Source organism: Poecile atricapillus, chromosome 3 (genome assembly GCF_030490865.1).
Source record: "Poecile atricapillus isolate bPoeAtr1 chromosome 3, bPoeAtr1.hap1, whole genome shotgun sequence".
NCBI lineage: Eukaryota > Metazoa > Chordata > Aves > Passeriformes > Paridae > Poecile > Poecile atricapillus.
In genome coordinates, this window is record NC_081251.1 from 64,133,761 (window position 1) to 64,150,732 (window position 16,972).

General features: G+C 42.7%; 1 protein-coding gene across 4 annotated transcripts in view; it reads left to right on the forward strand.

Moving 5' to 3' along the window:
- Positions 1-16,972, forward strand: part of NHSL1 (NHS like 1) — a 177,835-nt gene that overhangs the window by 66,423 nt on the left and 94,440 nt on the right. For 2 of the 4 annotated variants that reach the window (XM_058836379.1, XM_058836380.1), the window contains exon 1: positions 8,107-8,837. The exons of the other annotated variants lie outside the window; for them this stretch is intronic. In XM_058836379.1, coding sequence (XP_058692362.1) covers positions 8,633-8,837 — 205 coding nt within the window. In that variant the 5' untranslated portion in view covers positions 8,107-8,632. Of the gene's footprint in view, positions 1-8,106; positions 8,838-16,972 lie in introns of those variants that run through there. 4 annotated transcript variants of the gene reach the window in all.

The window sequence follows — 16,972 nt, forward strand, 5'->3', positions numbered from 1 at the left end:
TGAGGATAACTTGGACTTTAATTTTACCTCCTAATCTCACCTTATTTTTGCAACTGATGAATGTGAACACTTCCTGTATCTCAAATGTTTTATTTAGGGGGGACCACAGGCTCTGCAGGATTGACCCTGCATATTATTCTTTTGTATTCTCAAGGTTTTTTTCACCTAGAAATTTTCTACTGGTAGGGAAAAATATTAAAGCACTTCAGATTGGGAAAAAAAAAATCAAGGTTGATTTCAGATCTGTATGTAGCAGAAGGAAAAATTGCAGGGAGGGAGAAAATTTTTCTTGTTGGTCACGGTCTCCTGCTGAATATGTGGATGTGTACATATGGAATGAGCACATGCACAGGCACTCCATACAGAGAGAGCACACACATAGGCCATATGTTCATTATTTTAGAAGTTTTGTTTTCTCTTGCATTTTCATCAAGCTTTTAACAGAGCTATTTTAATTGGGATTAAATATAACTATGTAGGACAGTAACTAAGACACAAATTCAGTGTTTTCCTCCTCACCCTCTGTGTGTCAGCAACATTCCTTGTGCTCATCCTCCGCCTAGAAATGAGTTTCTTTTAACCTAGGGCCTGTTGTCAGGAAGAGAGGTGATTGCAGCATTCTTCCAGGCGTGGTGGGGCTGAGTTTCATTTACAAATTTCGTCCAGAGTTGCAACACACTCCTCTGTACTTACCATGTGCCTTACTTGTACTTACCATTAGCTGGCATGTAAACATAGCAGTAAACTGGAAAACCACTGCTGCAGTCCTATACCTGTGCACATACGTGCAAATGCAAACCCTGTGTCTGTCTGCTGAAGTTCTGTATTTATGAATGGTTTACAAAAACAGCACATGCTTAGACTGGTTCCTAGGAGAGACTTACATACATACAGTTTCAGTAAGGTAAATAATTTTGCTAGTTTGGCTGTGAGATAATTTTGAAATGTGTTTCAAAAATATAGGACTTAGGACAAAAAGATGTGCACAAACAGCATTTATATCTATAGGAAGAAATAGTTTTCTGTGGTTTATATATCAAACAGTGAGACCTGTTTATAACACTCACATGAACTGTGTTTTCAGTGTTTGAATGGTCAAGTCTGCCCAAGTGTCTCACAAGGTTCCAAAGTTCCTTTTTAGCATTTTCTTACTGCAAATACCTAGTAAGGTTTATTAAATTGCATATTTTGTAATTCAAGAAGTATGTAAATACAAACAGGGAAAAAGTAAAGAAGATGAAAAATAAGGATTTCTGAGATGCTGATGGTTCTTCCCTGCTTTTTCTTTAGCTACTGTCTCCTTTCTTGTTCTTTGTGGTTCTCTTATCTACAAAAACATTTAGATTAGTGCGCTAATTAGTTTATGTTAACCAGCAGAGGGCTTCCACCTCAAAGCAAACAGCCTTATCCCTTCTGCAGTTTCCCTGATATCCTCTTAATCAGAGAAGTGGGAAATAGACATTTATTTAATTGTCTTAGGGTACTTCCCTGCTGGCAGAACGGTCTTCAATTACATGTTAACTAATTTTTTTATATGGTTTGTTTTTAACTGGCTTTCAGTTATTTCCAGTACAGCCATCAGCATTTCCACGGGAAACTTGGATAATGCAGTAGAAGTTTCTTGTGCTTCACCAAAGCCTCCTGTTTCTAAATTTCTAATGTAACTGGTGTGTTGCAAAGTTTTTGTGCAGTCAGGTATTAAAAGTGTTTTAAGCCCCTTCTTAGTATGAACACAGCATATGCTGAGTTAAGTAGTAGGAGAGACTAAACTGTCCTTACAATTTAGATTAAAGCAGTGCAAGTTGAGTTTATAAACTCATGTTCATGGTAGTGTTCTGGAACAAGGAGTACCTGTGGATACAGGATACTACAAAAGCACACAGCTTTTCTGGGAGGTTGGAGTCGCCCTGTGGGACACAGGGTGGTTTCATTGGGAGCATCCTTCGTGCTGGCGGCTTGGAGCAGGTGGAGTGAGGCTCAGTGCGGTGAGGCAGAGGAGTGCCGGGGTGCTGATTGCTGCTGGAGCACCTCTCCAGTTTCACCCCCAGACTTGTGAGTGACTTCCCGTGGTCATGAGAACTGATGTCGATTACTTCTGGTTATTCAGCGAACAGATGAGTGCCTGGGGGGAAAAGAAACACAGTCTTTAATTCAGACACTTCCTAAATAAAATAAAACTTCCTCTGTCCACAAAAATCCCATACTTATATAGTTAATCTTCCCAGTCTATCAGCACTTGGGAAGTGCTGGCTAATACTTGTGAACAGGGTACCTCCCTGGCCAAGCTTCAGCTTTGGAGAGAAGGTGACCCTATGGTAAAGGGACTTTAAAAAACATTTTGTGTTATGAAAGTAAGAGCCCCACAGCCTAGGAGGATGTGTGTAGGAATCGAGGTGGTGACTACAGTTAGAGAGAGCTTTTAGCAGAGCTGTCTTAATTAGTGAAGTGTCATGCCCAAGTGAAAAACCACTAAAATTGTTAATTACGTCTCAAGCCTAGATAATAACAGCTTACTACAGGCAAACAAAGTGCTGAAAGATCAGTCCCTCCCGTGGGTCCCCAAAGGTGTGTCGCTGCTGTGGTCCCTCGGGCGGTGGGGGTGCAGATCGCGGCTGGATCCCGGCTGGATCCCGGCTGGATCCCGGCTGCATCCCGGCTGGACCCCGGCTGGATCCCGGCTGGATCCCGGCTGGACCCCGGCTGCATCCCGGCTGCATCCCGACTGGACCCCGGCTGGATCCCGGCTGGACCCCGGCTGGATCCCGGCTGCATCCCGGCTGGACCCCGGCTGGACCCCGGCTGGACCCCGGCTGGATCCCGGCTGGATCCCGGCTGGACCCCGGCTGCATCCCGGCTGGATCCCGGCTGGACTCCGGCTGGATCCCGGCTGGACTCCGGCTGGATCCCGGCTGCATCCCGGCTGGATCCCGGCTGGACTCCGGCTGGATCCCGGCTGGACTCCGGCTGGACTCCGGCTGGATCCCGGCTGGATCCCGGCTGGATCCCGGCTGGACTCCGGCTGGATCCCGGCTGGACTCCGGCTGGATCCCGGCTGGATCCCGGCTGCCCCCTGCCGGCACGCTCTGCCCACCTCCCCCTGGGCTGTGCTGCTGCTCAGGAAGGCTGCCCGTGAAAGTACCCCAGTGTTTGCACATCGCCCCAAGTCACCAAAGCCGCGATACTCGTCCCCTTGCGTTGTACGACAACATCAAACCTCACGAAGGAAAAAACCTCTCGTCCGTGTGCAGGCAAGGCTGAAACTTAAGGCAGTTCAAGCCCTTTCCTCCTGCATCCCTCGGAATATCGTAGAATCATTTAAGTTGGAAAGGACCTCCAAGATCATTGAGTTCAGCTGTTAGCCCAGCACTGCCACATCCACCACTGAACCATGTCCCCAGGTGTCACACGCATGGCTCTTTTAAATGCCTTAAGGGTATCCATCACACTCTGACCTAGCAAAGCTCAGAACTTCAAACTGCTCCTGCCATCAATAATTGCCCTACTCCTGGCACACCTGCAAGCACATTTTCTATGAAATGTGGGGTTTGCATCAGTTCTGGAATTACGCTGATGAAGAAAGCCAAAAGCTTGTGTGTGTTTCTATGCACAGTTAACTTGCCTGCTCTTTTGGCACCAACATATTTTAGAGAAAAACAGTTGTTTTTTTTTTTTTTTCTGGGCAATTTTGGCGTTGGTTCTGCCCCTCTTACAAATATCTTTTTGGCTAACAACCAGCTTGTACTGTTCATGCTCCTTGCTCGATTTCTCTCTCTCAGTAAGAGCCATCATTATCCCTACATACAGCTGCTGTTGGGAGGACTAGCTCCAGGTTAGCCTAGCACTTTATAGAAACTCTACCCCTGTTTTTACAGAATTTCCCTATCAAAGCAAGTGCAGCTGTTGAGTCAGAGAAAACACTGACCTGATGCAGTGAATGCTTCTGAGACACAGAAGCTGAAAGGAGGAAGAGAGACTGTGGCAGGTGCATCATACAGACCTGTCCAAAAACTGGTTCATCCTCTGCAGCATAAAATAGTTGTCTGCAGATATTTTTTTTTTCCTTCTGGACCTAATGAAGTTGGAAATACGGATGAGCTGTCCTACAGTATGTACAGGATGTACAGTCCTGCAGTATAAAACTCCTTCCTCCTTCAGCTTTGGTGTGATGTATTTTTAAATTGAAAAAAAACCAACCAAACAAAAAACAAAACCAAAAAGGGTAAAAAGAGAAAGGAAGTTTTTCTTTGTAATTCGGGCATTCAAAGGCTCTGTAAGGGTTGTGATAGAAACAATTAATAGGCATTGCTTTTGTGTGAAACAGGGCCTACTTAAGTAGGTCGAAAGGCTGGTAGCCAAGAGACCTACTTTCTTTTCTTAGCTTTGCTGCTTACCCTTTCTGTGATCTTGGGCAAGTAACTTCATTTTTGTTCCTTTATTTCTTTACTAGTTTTTCTCCTTGCAGGTCCATTCACACTGGGAGGGAAAGAGTTTCTCACTTATGTGCCCTGCACATAAAAAGGGACACAACCTTAACTGGAAGTTTGAGGCCCTCTTATGCCAAGATGCTCTCCGTGGCTGCTTTGCTGTAAATAACCTTGCAGGAATATGAATTACTTTGTGGGTTTGCTATGTGAGCATTTCATAGGGTACCTGTAAAAGAACAGGCACAGTGTAAATAAAGACCTCCAATGGAGATCAGGTTGACAAGGTTTCAAAAGTGGCCAAAATTCCCACACATCTGCCTGGAGATGATGAGTACACTGGAGAGGTGACCATATGTAGCTGATCTCGTGGTGTTGGGGCAGTTTCTGGGATGGAGGCGTTCTCATGGCTGCTGGAGCACCCCTCTCCTTTAGTTGGCTGCAGCAAGAGCTTTGTAAGGACGGGATGAGACTGCAGGGAAAGTGTTTTTCCATGGGCTTTTGCCAGTGCTTAATCCAAATGGCTTTATGACTGGCTGGTGATGAGTTGTTACCACCTGAAGCAAAACACCCAGGAAGCCTGAGAGAGACAGTGTCCTCTCAGCTGTTGGAGCATGAGCTATCCCAGCAATTGTGTAATTGAAATTGTGAATCATCCGTGTGACTGTCTGGTTGAGTCATGAGAAATGGTAGACTAGGAAATGTAGGAATTAAATTCACATGCGGATTGTGCCAAAAGCCAAAAATGGAGCACATCTGTGACATTCTGGGGCTTTTGTCTTTCTGATTTGTTGATTGACACTGACCCAAAACCTTTTCTGTTAAACTTTTTTTTGCTGTTTTTTCTGGCCTTAGGAGAACATAGTGGCTGTGAACCATGTATGAGTGCTTAACAACTTTTAGAGAATTCTTTAGACAACCAGGTTGTGATGCATGGTAAAAATCCTGATGCCACGTGAGACTATGCTTATTTGGTCTCATTCAACTCTAAAAATAAATAAATAAAAACCAGCAGGGGAAGGAACCAGTTTAGCTTTCTACTTCATGCTCTGTGTTTCTTCTTCTCTGACTCCTTCATGTTTTTTACTGAGATAGATTTGTATTAAAAAAATGTAGCAGAAATAATGCCTTAATCTTTACATACATATTTTGGAAAATATGAAGCCTATATACTTGTATGATGTCTTCATAAGGGAGAAATTAGTCAGGTTGGAAAACTAGCTCAGTTTATTAGAAGTGTACTTTGTTTCTTTTATATGGCTTTGTAGAGTGTTTTACATTATTAAATCTAAGCCTCTACAGTGTTTCAGATGCTAAAATTTCCAACTCCGTGGCCTTGTATTTGGCTGGTGATTAAAGAGTGTCTTAACCTGCAACAGTTACTCAACATGTATTGTTTTTCAAATGGTAACTGCTGTTTTCTCTTGATCTTGGGAAATTTACTTTTGATCCACATGTATACTGATGTATGCTGATATTAAGCTTGTCCCGTAGAAATAAGAAGCATTCTGTGGTAGTGACAATGTTGAAGTGTATAACAATGGATCTTTTCCTGCAATGAGATCGAATGATACCAAACTCTGAGCAAAGCATTGCACGACTCTGTTTACAGCAACAATGGAAATGTTATGGTCAGTCAAGTGTTTTGCCCTTGCATCACCAGGTTGTGACTCAGCACCATGTTAAAAAGGCAGAGGTACAGACAGGTCAGGAAAATTCCTGAAATTAAATTGCTGCGTAGACTCTGGGCAGGCCTCTGGGATTTACCCTGGCATTTTGGGTTAACCTGAAATGTTTTCCTTCTTGTTGGTTCCTCTGATCTTCTGTTTCTAAGTAGTACAGTGGAGAGGAGATGGCTGTGATTCTGCAGTTCCTACCAGGTTTTTTATACATCTGGCTCTGTATAATTTAGCCAGTAATAGCTGTGGTAGTTTACAGTTCCCTGTACTTTCCACTCCAATTCCAAATGTTTCCTATTTGTCAAAAGAACTAAATTGACTTTAAGAATGGTCTTTGATTTTTTATCTTAAATCCTGCCTATTTGTACATGAGCTGCTCCAAAATGGATATTTCAGTGCTTGGGTCTCTAGGAGTATCTCACTCCACATTCTCAAGTCTTCTTGTAAGCAAAAGGAAGGAAAACAGAAAACCTCCCAACCCTACACAGGTCTCATCAGGGACTGGGAGTGGTGTCTGTTAACAAAGACAAAAACCCCCAAACTAGAAGGACTTGATGACAGAGTGAGAAGAGAGTGCTAGCAGTGTGTTAGCTCCCACTCCCACTCACTTAGCACACACTCAGCGTGCACCCCTGCATCCCCCTCCCTCCACAGCCCCACCGCAGCACCACTGGCTTTGGGAAGTGCTGGAAGACCTGTGTATGTACACATGCATTGCCTCGTTGGAGTGAGGTCCATTTAAATGCAGCCTATTAAATAATTTACAGAAGACAGTTGGCCAACCCATTGTGCTGTGTTAGCGGGAGCCAAAGGTCACTTTGGTGTGCCTGGTTGATTCATAGGGTAATCTGATACAGTACTTAGCTTTTCGACTCCCAGTCAGTGGGTTAAACCTTATCCCCTTATTATGAGTCAGAGATCCGTAAGTTTCAGAAAAAGCCAGAGCCTTTGTTTTTAATGGTTTTGAAGAGGCTGTGCAGCAGAATCCAGAGAGCTGCGGTAGCATCTGCCAAGGGCTTGGGGCGTGTTCTGCAATGGGGTAAATCTGACTGGCAGCTTGGGAGCCGGAACACTGCACCCTTGTTTTCTTAGGATCCTTGTCCTTTTGATAACATCATCTGCAGCCGTTAGGATGTTAAGACATTAATGTTTGTTCTTCAGAAAAGGGGTATGTTTTTGTATTTTCCTTCCCCCCACCCTGGATTCCTCGCTACCACCACCTCCTTGAGGATTCACTGAGCTTTTCTTACTGGCTGTGTCCCACATTCAAGGCTATTTTTTTGCTGCAAGATAGAAACTTGTGGGTGTTTTTTGGTCAGTTTTTATCTTGGAGACCGATTCCAGCAAAACCCATGGGTATTGGGGTGCCTTGGTAGAACCAGCCCCTGTCTGCTTTAAAATGCTCCCTTTGCCTCTCCATCTTGCAGTTTTATTCCCTTCAAGGAGCAGCATTGGTATTGGCATGCAGGGCAAGCACTGCAGCGTTCAGTAGCGCCTGACTTTTTAAAACTTTCACACTGTGGAGTGCTTTTCCTAGCTGCTGGTTTAAAGAGAAAGCAGCAGAATGTAACAGCTGGGAGCGAAACCTGTTTTATGAGCTGTAGTGACCCCAGAGAGAGCCTGATCGCTAAATATCTGCTCAGATTTTGTTTATGTTGGTGCACTTTTATTTAGTTTCTTTTCACACGTACCACCAGTTATGGGGGCACAGATATTTTCAGCACACTGTTCGGGATGAACAGTTTGGTGTGGAATAGCTCCAGGATTTTATTTTCCCCCTCTCCAAGTCCGCAGAGGTGCACAAGTGCTTTCCTATTTCTGCACGCAGAGTTCAGAAGTTTGTGCTGCCATGAGCTGGCTGAGGAAAGGAGGAGTTTTGCTTTTAGGAGAGCGAGCCTATCATATTTCACTCTAATCCTAAGCGATAGCCACGCAGTCGGTTTTATTGTTAGAAGAGCCTTCCTGGAGCTCCTTCACCAGGCTTTTCTCTAAGGGAGAGCAGAGAAGCCAGAATGAGGCGGCAGAAGTGTAGCAGTCGCTTTATTGTCCCCCATGAGCTGTGCCATGCCAGGGAGTGATCTCTGCCTGCTCTTCCCTCCTCGTGGGCTGTTTTGGATGAGCCAGAAGAGAGGACTGAATTGCCTGCACGCTCCTGGGCAGCGATGCCAGGGAGAAGAGTGGAGCTACAGTTTTTGCTGTTGAGTGGAGAATGGGGAAAACACATGTCTCAGTGCTATCCTCTGCTCAGCCCTTACATGCTCCGCTGAGCTGCTGCAAGGTGCCACTTTCTGCTGCTTTTCTCCCCTTTGTTTTCTTTGGCAGCTCCCTAAGTGCTGTATCAAAACAGCTTCAGGGGAGCTGCGCTGGCACAGCCACCTATCTCCACACTGGTGCTGGTTTAAAGGCAGCCAGAAGAAACCTGAAGTGGGATTGAGTTTGTTCAGCCTCCCACGAAAACCGCTGAGAAAGGGGACAGGAACAATTTCAGAGAGGTCTCTTTGGAACCGACGCCAGTGGCTGGCTTGAAAGAAAATGAAAAAGGAGTGTGTTTCGAGATCTTTCAAACTCAAACAAAACCCAGGCTCCCTCTCGCGTGCTGTCAGCTGGATAAATTTCTCGTCCTTGTCAAGGCAGACAAAGAGATTGTTTCGCAGCGATGGGGAGCTCTCCTCCATGTGCGTGCAGCAGGTAGAGGAGGATGACGAGAACTGGACCTACCGGAGCCAGCAGAGAAAAGGTGATTTACTTTCTCTTTAACCCTTGCGATTGCTGCTGGAGTGTCAGCCCTGCTCCGTGCTGCTCTGTCCAGCTGCTCGGGTCCCACCGGGGGCCAGGAGCCGCAGGTGGGGGGGAGGAGGAGGAGGAGGAGGAGGAGGAGGAGGAGGAGGAGGAGGAGGAAGGCAGCACAAAAGCCGAGGTGCAGCACTGCCTTGTCAAGTTTTCTGGGGGGATTAAAACTGTGAGAGCTTGTAGTAATTAACAGGGAAAAAACCCTCTAATTTCCCATCTTGGGTACTGATTGTGTGGGATATAGGTAAGTTGTGTTTATGCTTCTTGTAGCCAGTAGTCATTGGTGCCAGAGTCTTCGGGCAGGTGCTGCAAGAATCTCTCTGCAAAATGTGGAGCCAAAAGCCATTTAAGACTCCACTTCTAAATGACTGGGTGGCTTTTCTTGGATGACTGCCTCATGGTCCTGCTGGGAAAAATTTAAGTGTATTTTGTTTTATGAGGGCAGACTGAGAAGAGGTCCCAGATGGAAAATAAAAGAGATGATGAGAAAGTGATGGGAATTGCTCCACAGAGAGAAGGGACATCTAGGATATGAGATAAGCAGCTCTGACTGAGCCCTTGAAATGTTCTGACCTGGAGTATATTTTACATGAGATTTCTTAAAAGTGCTTTTGTTTTACGTGTCCTGTTTGTGAAAGAAATTTGTCAGGTTACTAAATAAGCAATTACGTCGTATTTGCCATAAATCAGAACAAGTTTCAGAAGTTTGCTCATGTGAGTTGGCGAGCTGCAGTTACAGGAGCTGGCTGGCGGGCAGTGGGATGTGTGTGCAGACATGGTCGAAAATACCCAGTAAAATGAGTGATTTGGTTGTAATTTCTCTAGTGCTGCCAGAGCAGTAGAAGAGTAGAGCAGTTTGTTAATAGAAAGTGCAAAGTTGACTCAGTTGTGCTGTAAGGTCACCTTTAAAAGAGCAGGCAGGCTCTCCAAGGGCATTTGATCTTCAAAGGGCCTTTTATTTCTTTTCATTTCTGGGAGCAGTTAATAGCTATTTGACCACAATTTCACTTCCGTGTCAGAACAGATTGTGGTTTTAGTAAATGGTTTGTATGCAGGAACACTAACACAGGATGTATATGCTTGTGCTTTTTGCTCCCTGCACGCTAGGACACAACTTTAACCTGTGCTCTGAAGATTGTTTTTTAACCTACTTCACTGCTGAAAAACTTCTAAAAGGGAGTTTGCGTTTGCAATCAGGAATTTTTACTTTTGACTGCTGGTATATTGATATTGTACAGCGATGCCAGATTAGCTTCTAATGCCTGTGGGATGGGGATCTTGCACAGATCAGAACAACCATGGAGCCCTGCTGCTGGATTCTATGTAACTTCCATAAAGTTTCTCGTGCTGGCTTCCTTAGCCTGTGCACACGCCGCAGGGCAGAGATGGGAAAGGAAGCTTTACTGATGGATTAATGGCATATTAATTTTTCTGAGTTATTTACATAAAGAACCCATTGTACAGGCTGGAGGGGGAGGGCAGAATTCCTCCTGTAATTGGGCAGCAAGCTATGAAAGCCTCCCTGCCTGCCTATAGAGGAGATGACAATATGTCATTTTTGAAGGGAAGGTGTGGGGAGGTGTAGATTATGCAGGGTTTATTTCCTCTTTGCAGGGAACAATTTGATTCAACTTGTAAATTCTGCCTGGGTCATAAATCTTACTGTGCGTTTCTATCTGACCAGGATCCTCTGCCAGACTGACAGGTATTGCCAGGGCTGAAGGGAGTGTGGGGTTATGTATTTGGGCAGGAGAAACTTGTCACAGCTGCAAGTCTTTTACCCTGGGCTGCAAGTCACGCTTGCACGGTGTTGGAAGACTTTGAGAATCCATACCTGGCAGAGTGGTCGTCTTAGGTTTGTGCTCAAAGGCAAAATGTGTGTGATAAATGGCCACTTGTGTTCTCAAATTAATTTGCTCCACTGGTCTGTTGCATTACTGCTTGCCAGCCTTTGTAAAACTGAGGGCTCAAAACAGTATTGTCTTTGGTGCACAAATTAATCACATCACTAAATCAACACAAACTAGAAAGAAGTGAGAAGCACAACAGAGGTAGCAAGTGTTATATATAGAAAAACAGACTATTTTAAGCTAGATAAAATTTTAATAGTTTTTCAGCTATCAGAATAGTTTTCCCTCCAGTTCTTGCTCAGGTAAATTGGTAAAAAAGGTAAGTCTGACAAATCACAGGCTATCCTTCTCCAAATTGTACGTGTAAAGGCAGGAGCGTTAATAACAGGAGGTGGAAATGCAGGAATTGTTCTTTCTGAGCTGTTTCTCTTCCTGTCTTTTTAAACCTCTTCTTTAGCCGCTCGATTGCTCCTCCGGGCTCAGATTGCATTCCCACGAGGCTGCTGGGTGACAGGCACAAGGCAGCATGTGTTGCGTGGTATTTCACCGGCAAAGTGGCTAATCTGCCTTGGCTGCAAACAGGAGCTTGCACACAGTAGCGAGCACAGAGATCGCTTGGATTCGTCAGTTTGAAATGGGCAAGAAGAACAAAAGTAAACAGTAACAGCGAACCTGGGGCACACCTCAATGTCCTGTGTGGCTGATCCCTGCCTATGTGGAAGTCAGGGGCTGCTGCTTCTTTCTTCTTGTTAAAATGTACATAGTAGTGTTTTGGAGCTGGTAGCACAAATCAGACTTCACATTTGATAAAGCTCTTAGTAGAAGAGATGGTAAAAATTGACAGCAAAATAAAGGTTTGTTTTTTGAAACATTTCTTGCTCATCCCTCTTCCTCCATAGTCAGCTGGAGGCCCGTTGAAATGAGGGCATACTGTAACTCTTGTGTTTCTTCTTCTTTAAACAACTTTTTAGTTCAGATGTTTTGCTTTCTGGAGTAGCATGTATTTTCAGATTGAAGCTCAGAGCATTTTGTTTTCCTTTAAAAACCACTTCATTGGAAAAAAGACTGAGAGGAGTATTCTTTGAAATGAAAGTGCTTGGGTGTGTTGCAAAGGGTTTCTGCCAGGTGGAAGAATGGGACAGTGCTTCGTGTGTGCCTGTGCTGTTTATCACAAGTACAACATAGCAAGTAACTGTGAATAGAGATAACACAGGAGTTAGTTCATGGCACAGGTTTCACCATATTTACTTTAATTTTTTTCAAAGGAAATTAGTCACATGGCAGCATCAGAACATCATAACCGAGTTTTTCTGGCCAGGTGCTGGAGAAGCACAACTAGCAGACAGGTCTGGCCACAGATGACAATGCATCAGAAGAAGTTCTTAGACAATGAGGTTTTCCAAGCTCTCCCCTAGCTCCTGTCCCTGTTTATTGCTCTGATGTTTTACCCACTCCCTCCATTTCACTTGGTTGCTTTCCAATCTTTCTGCATCATAAAAGTTAAAAGTCTTTGCTGCTTTTTACTGCAGGTTATATTACCTGGAAAATTTATTTAGAGCCATTAGAGAAACCTTGTTTCTCAGGTAACTCCTGAGTTTTAATGACAAATCAAACCCAGTTCACAAGGTGGCAGCCACTGGCCTTCTGCTGTTTGCTGGCCAAGTCTCAGTCTTTAATACCAAAGCATGTGAAATGTCCAGGTTTTTTTCCTTGCAAAACCAGTCTAAATGTGAGAATTTGTTTTAATGTTAAAAGAAATTTAAATTCGTAACTCCTTGTGGGCTGAGCCTTTTGCGTCCTTGCAGTGTGTCTGATGGAAGCAATCCTAACATCCTGATGACAACTCTGACCAAAGCTGTCAGTTAACTTCCTAATGACTTATTATGGTCTGAGAACATCACACTTGCCAAGGGGTCAGATTTCCATAAACTGAAGAATTGTCACAGTAGCAGTATCGGTGCATCCTTATTGTGTCAGTAAAAATTATGCCCTTTAGTTATGCCTATGCTACCTGTGGTTGGTTAAATATGCATCATGTAAGTTTAATACTATCAGATGAATTTTTCTTCATGTTCCAGAGGCAGAAGACCTCAAGACCTTTTGGTTTTTGGAGCTTGTATTTTCACTGTTTTCTGTAGAAACTCAGGGTAGAGATAGGCAGCTCTGATCTCACCTAACTTTAGCATCACCCCAGTTCAAATAATTTTTAAATTCTAGGTTTTTAAGTTGTGAATATAGTTTACAACAGGGTTTCAGGAACAGACAAGTAATCACATTCTTTTAGTAATGATATGTAAGAGTACCAATAACTATTAAGTTATTATATTGCTTATGGAAATAAGCAAGATTACCAAATCCAGACTTCCTGTTGCTATTCCCGTATAAAATAATTTTATTGGTCTTTTTTTCCTGTATGTTTTTGCACAAGATCTTGTTTTCAAAGGGGGAAAAAAGCCATGTCAATTCCTACATAGATAAAGGCCCATAAACCCAAAGGGAGCTGTTAGCATTTGTAGAAGCCGTAACATGTGATGGATTGTACTATTTGGGCGTGTGTGTCTGTGAAAAGGATTCTTGAAGCTTTGGGCAAGTCCATAAATAATCATTTATGATTTATGGAAACCTCAAAAAGCATTTGTGTAAGAGACTGGAATAAATCCAAAACAAGTATTATAAACTTTATATACCTTTTTGTGAAATACTTTTTGTTTGTTTGTTTGTGTCGTGTTTTTTTTTGTTTTTATTTTGTATGTTTTCTAGGGGGATTTTTTTGGGTTCCTTAAAAATAAATTAATGTTTATTTAGTAAGTATAAGCATATATATGCAGATCTGAATGTTTGGAAGGAAAAAAATAATGAGAGATTTGATACAAAAGCCAATTTTCTGTCTTCTACCTTTTGCATATTACAGGTTCTGTGTGCAAAGGTAAAATTGGATATAATTCTATGCATTTGTAACAATTGGTCAAGTTTATATCAGATTTTTGTTGTTGGACTGTTGGATGTTGTGCTTTTATGGAAGCACAGCTGGGAGCAGAGGTACTACTTCAATTCCTGATGTATGTATTATTTGTCTTAGCATATTTTTATCATGGCATAGCAGAGGGTTCTGTAAAACTTCTGTGATATACAGTGGCAAACAAAAGTTTGCACGCTGGTAAAATAGCAGGGGACAGTCACAAGTCCTGCATTTAACTATTATTTAAGTACCAATTTTTGTGTGCTTGTACATAAAGACAAATATAATCAAAACTTTGATGTCTTTCCTATGTCTTCTGGCAAATATTGTCACAGATGGGAATCTGAAAATGGGTTTGCTAAGCAAAAATTTGTAACCTACAGAAACAAGTTGAAATAAGAAATGTTGGTATCACAGAATATCTGTGTTTGTATCACAGAACCATTTGTTTAAATCCGCATCTCTACTTCTGCTTTACAAAAAAACATAGATCCAGATATCATGGTTATTTGTTCTATGAAAACCTTGCAAAATTCCAATTCTTTGCTATTTTGAAAGTGCAAACACCTTTTATTTAAAGAACAATAATTTTTTTATCTGATCAAAAGTGCTCCAGGTAAAAACAGAAATTTAAAAAAAAATTCTATAATTTTAAAAACTTGCTGCAGTCCATCCTTTTTTCCTGCCTGCTATCCCAGCATGTCTGTGCCTCTCCAGGAAATAGTGACTGGAGAACATCAGTCTGTGCAAAAGGACATTTCCCAGTAGATTTTTTTTTTATGAAGAGTTGTGGCTGGTTTCACTGCCTACTCCAAGAGCCATGACTAATGTAAGTTAACTGTGCTGAAGAGTCTTAATCTCTCAGGGGATTGTGGAATGTTTTTTTGTTAGGATGGAGGAGCTGAAGGGAAGAACAGGCTTGTGTGGTGTTGCTGAATTGGTGAGTTAGAGCCGCTGTCTCAGAAGTGTGCATTTCTTAGGGAGAGGGGAAGTTAACCCCTGGTGTTTGAGAACTCCTGGGGCAGATTCCAGTTCCTCCTGGGCAGCTCTGTGCTGCTGTCAGGTGAGACCCTGACTGTCCTTGTCTTCAGCTGGACACCTTGAATTTCAGGTGCAGAGTAGCTCCAGCCAGAGTTCTCTTGGCTGGTTGCACTGTAGAAGACCATAGTGGTGAGAAACACAAACAAATTGAGGAGCACCTGACTTAACCCTGTGCTTCCAAAGCTACAGGGACACTGCAACCCAATTTGTCTCGCAGTTTCTGTGCTATTTGGATTAGGAGGGTTGCTGGTGCAGCACTGTCCTGCTTGCTTCTTTGCAGCCACGAAGAAACACATGAGGTGCTGTGCTTTTCCTTCTGAGAGTGTATTGCTTTGAAAGGTTTCCAGTTTTACTTCATGATATATAAACTTCTCTGTACTTTAATATGCTTTATACACTTTTTCTTGTTCCCAGGGTACCCTCTAATGTCCAGCTTATCCTTAGGCTGAAAACTTGGGGCAAATGTTTCCCCCTCACTAGGGGTCAAAACTGATGCCTCCTGACCTTTGTATTTTACTCTTAAGTAGCTATATTTTATACAGCAGACTAGATGCTTTCCAGTGATTGGATGCACTGTTTGAGCTGAAACAACGTGCTCTATGTGCTTTCCCGTGCACTGCTCATTGAGTAATGGAGTACATGAAAAATTCTATTTCTATGCAGTTGTTAGCCTACTGTTTCATGAATTGTTCTCTAAAACTGAGGGGACCTTTGTCTCCAGCATGGTCATAGCTCACCATTCTGGCAGAACATTCCAAATATAACAACTTCTTGTTTTTCCTCCAATCTGTTACAAATGAAAGTGAAGCTGAAGGTTAAGAATGTGGTTAAATAACTAAACTTGATGAATTCTGAAAGAGCGTATTTAGCTTCTATTATAATATTTAAATCAAATATAATATCCAATTAAATAGGGTGGATTTGGCAGTTTGTGATTTAAACAGTGAAATTTTCTTCTTGCCTTTTAGCTGCAGAATGTCAATAAAAATAAAATATTAAACTCTAGGTTTACCATCCACCTCGTTTGTTGGAGATTGGTTTGGGTGTTCATTTGGTTTTGCTTGTATTTGTCTATTAATATAATTTATGTACCAGCCTCTCCCATTTGTTAGTGAAAACCTCTGTGTTGTTCTTTTCTTTTCTTTTCTTTTCTTTTCTTTTCTTTTCTTTTCTTTTCTTTTCTTTTCTTTTCTTTTCTTTTCTTTTCTTTTCTTTTCTTCTCTTTTCTCTTTTCTTTTCTTTTCTTTTCTTTTCTTTTCTTTTCTTTTCTTTTCTTTTCTTTTCTTTTCTTTTCTTTTCTTTTCTTTTCTTTTCTTTTCTTTTCTTTTCTTTTCTTTTCTTTTCTTTTCTTTTCTTTTCTTTTCTTTTCTTTTCTTTTCTTTTCTTTTCTTTTCTTCCTGGAAAATTGAAGTGTAAATGCTGTTACAACTTCTTGTTCCAAAGCCTGAGCTGAAGTGGGTAAAATGTAAGGCTTAGGTGCTTTTAATACTTAAGCAAGTTGTATTTTCAGCATGTGAGCATGCATGTGACACTTAAGAGAATGGCACATTTTCCATCCCAAGGAAAGGTAATTAATAAGTACACCCTCTGCTCCTTGTAGAGCTTCCCTTACATATGGCATGGCAGCTTCTGCCTGGCATTTTATCTCCCTGAAGCAGATGGGTTCCCTGGACATTGAGTTGTGGTGAACTTGTAGTGTTTGGAAAGCAGTTATGGGCTGTGAATTAGGTGCTTTGCAACTGGTGCATCACGTACTCATTCAAAAATAAGAGATCTGAGAGGTTTTCATATAAAGCTGCTTAGAAGTTGTCAGATCAAACACCTAAGCAGAGGGAGTAGTGACAAGGCTGCATTTTGCTTGAGAGTAGCACGTGGTGGGGATGTTAAATAGAAGTTATCCCTGGTCACACTTTGTCCAAGCTAACACAGGTCCACAGTAACAGTGCACCAGTGAATATTGTGGATATTGGAGGGGATGGGGGAGGTTTCTGCCCACACCTCACTTCTTCCTTGACCCGGGGGCCATGTCCATGAATCATGGTACAAGAAGCTGTGCTTGCCAGTTAGCAGGTCAGGTTTGATAGGAGCTGTTCTTGGAGCAAGGCACAGCTTCACCTCCTGGCTGATTTGGAGGGGCACCTGCCCTCCATCCACTCTGGGCCTTGGTTCGTGCATCATGTCCCCATCAGTCACCTCCCATCAGACCTGCTCTTATTACCTGCTGCCTCTCTT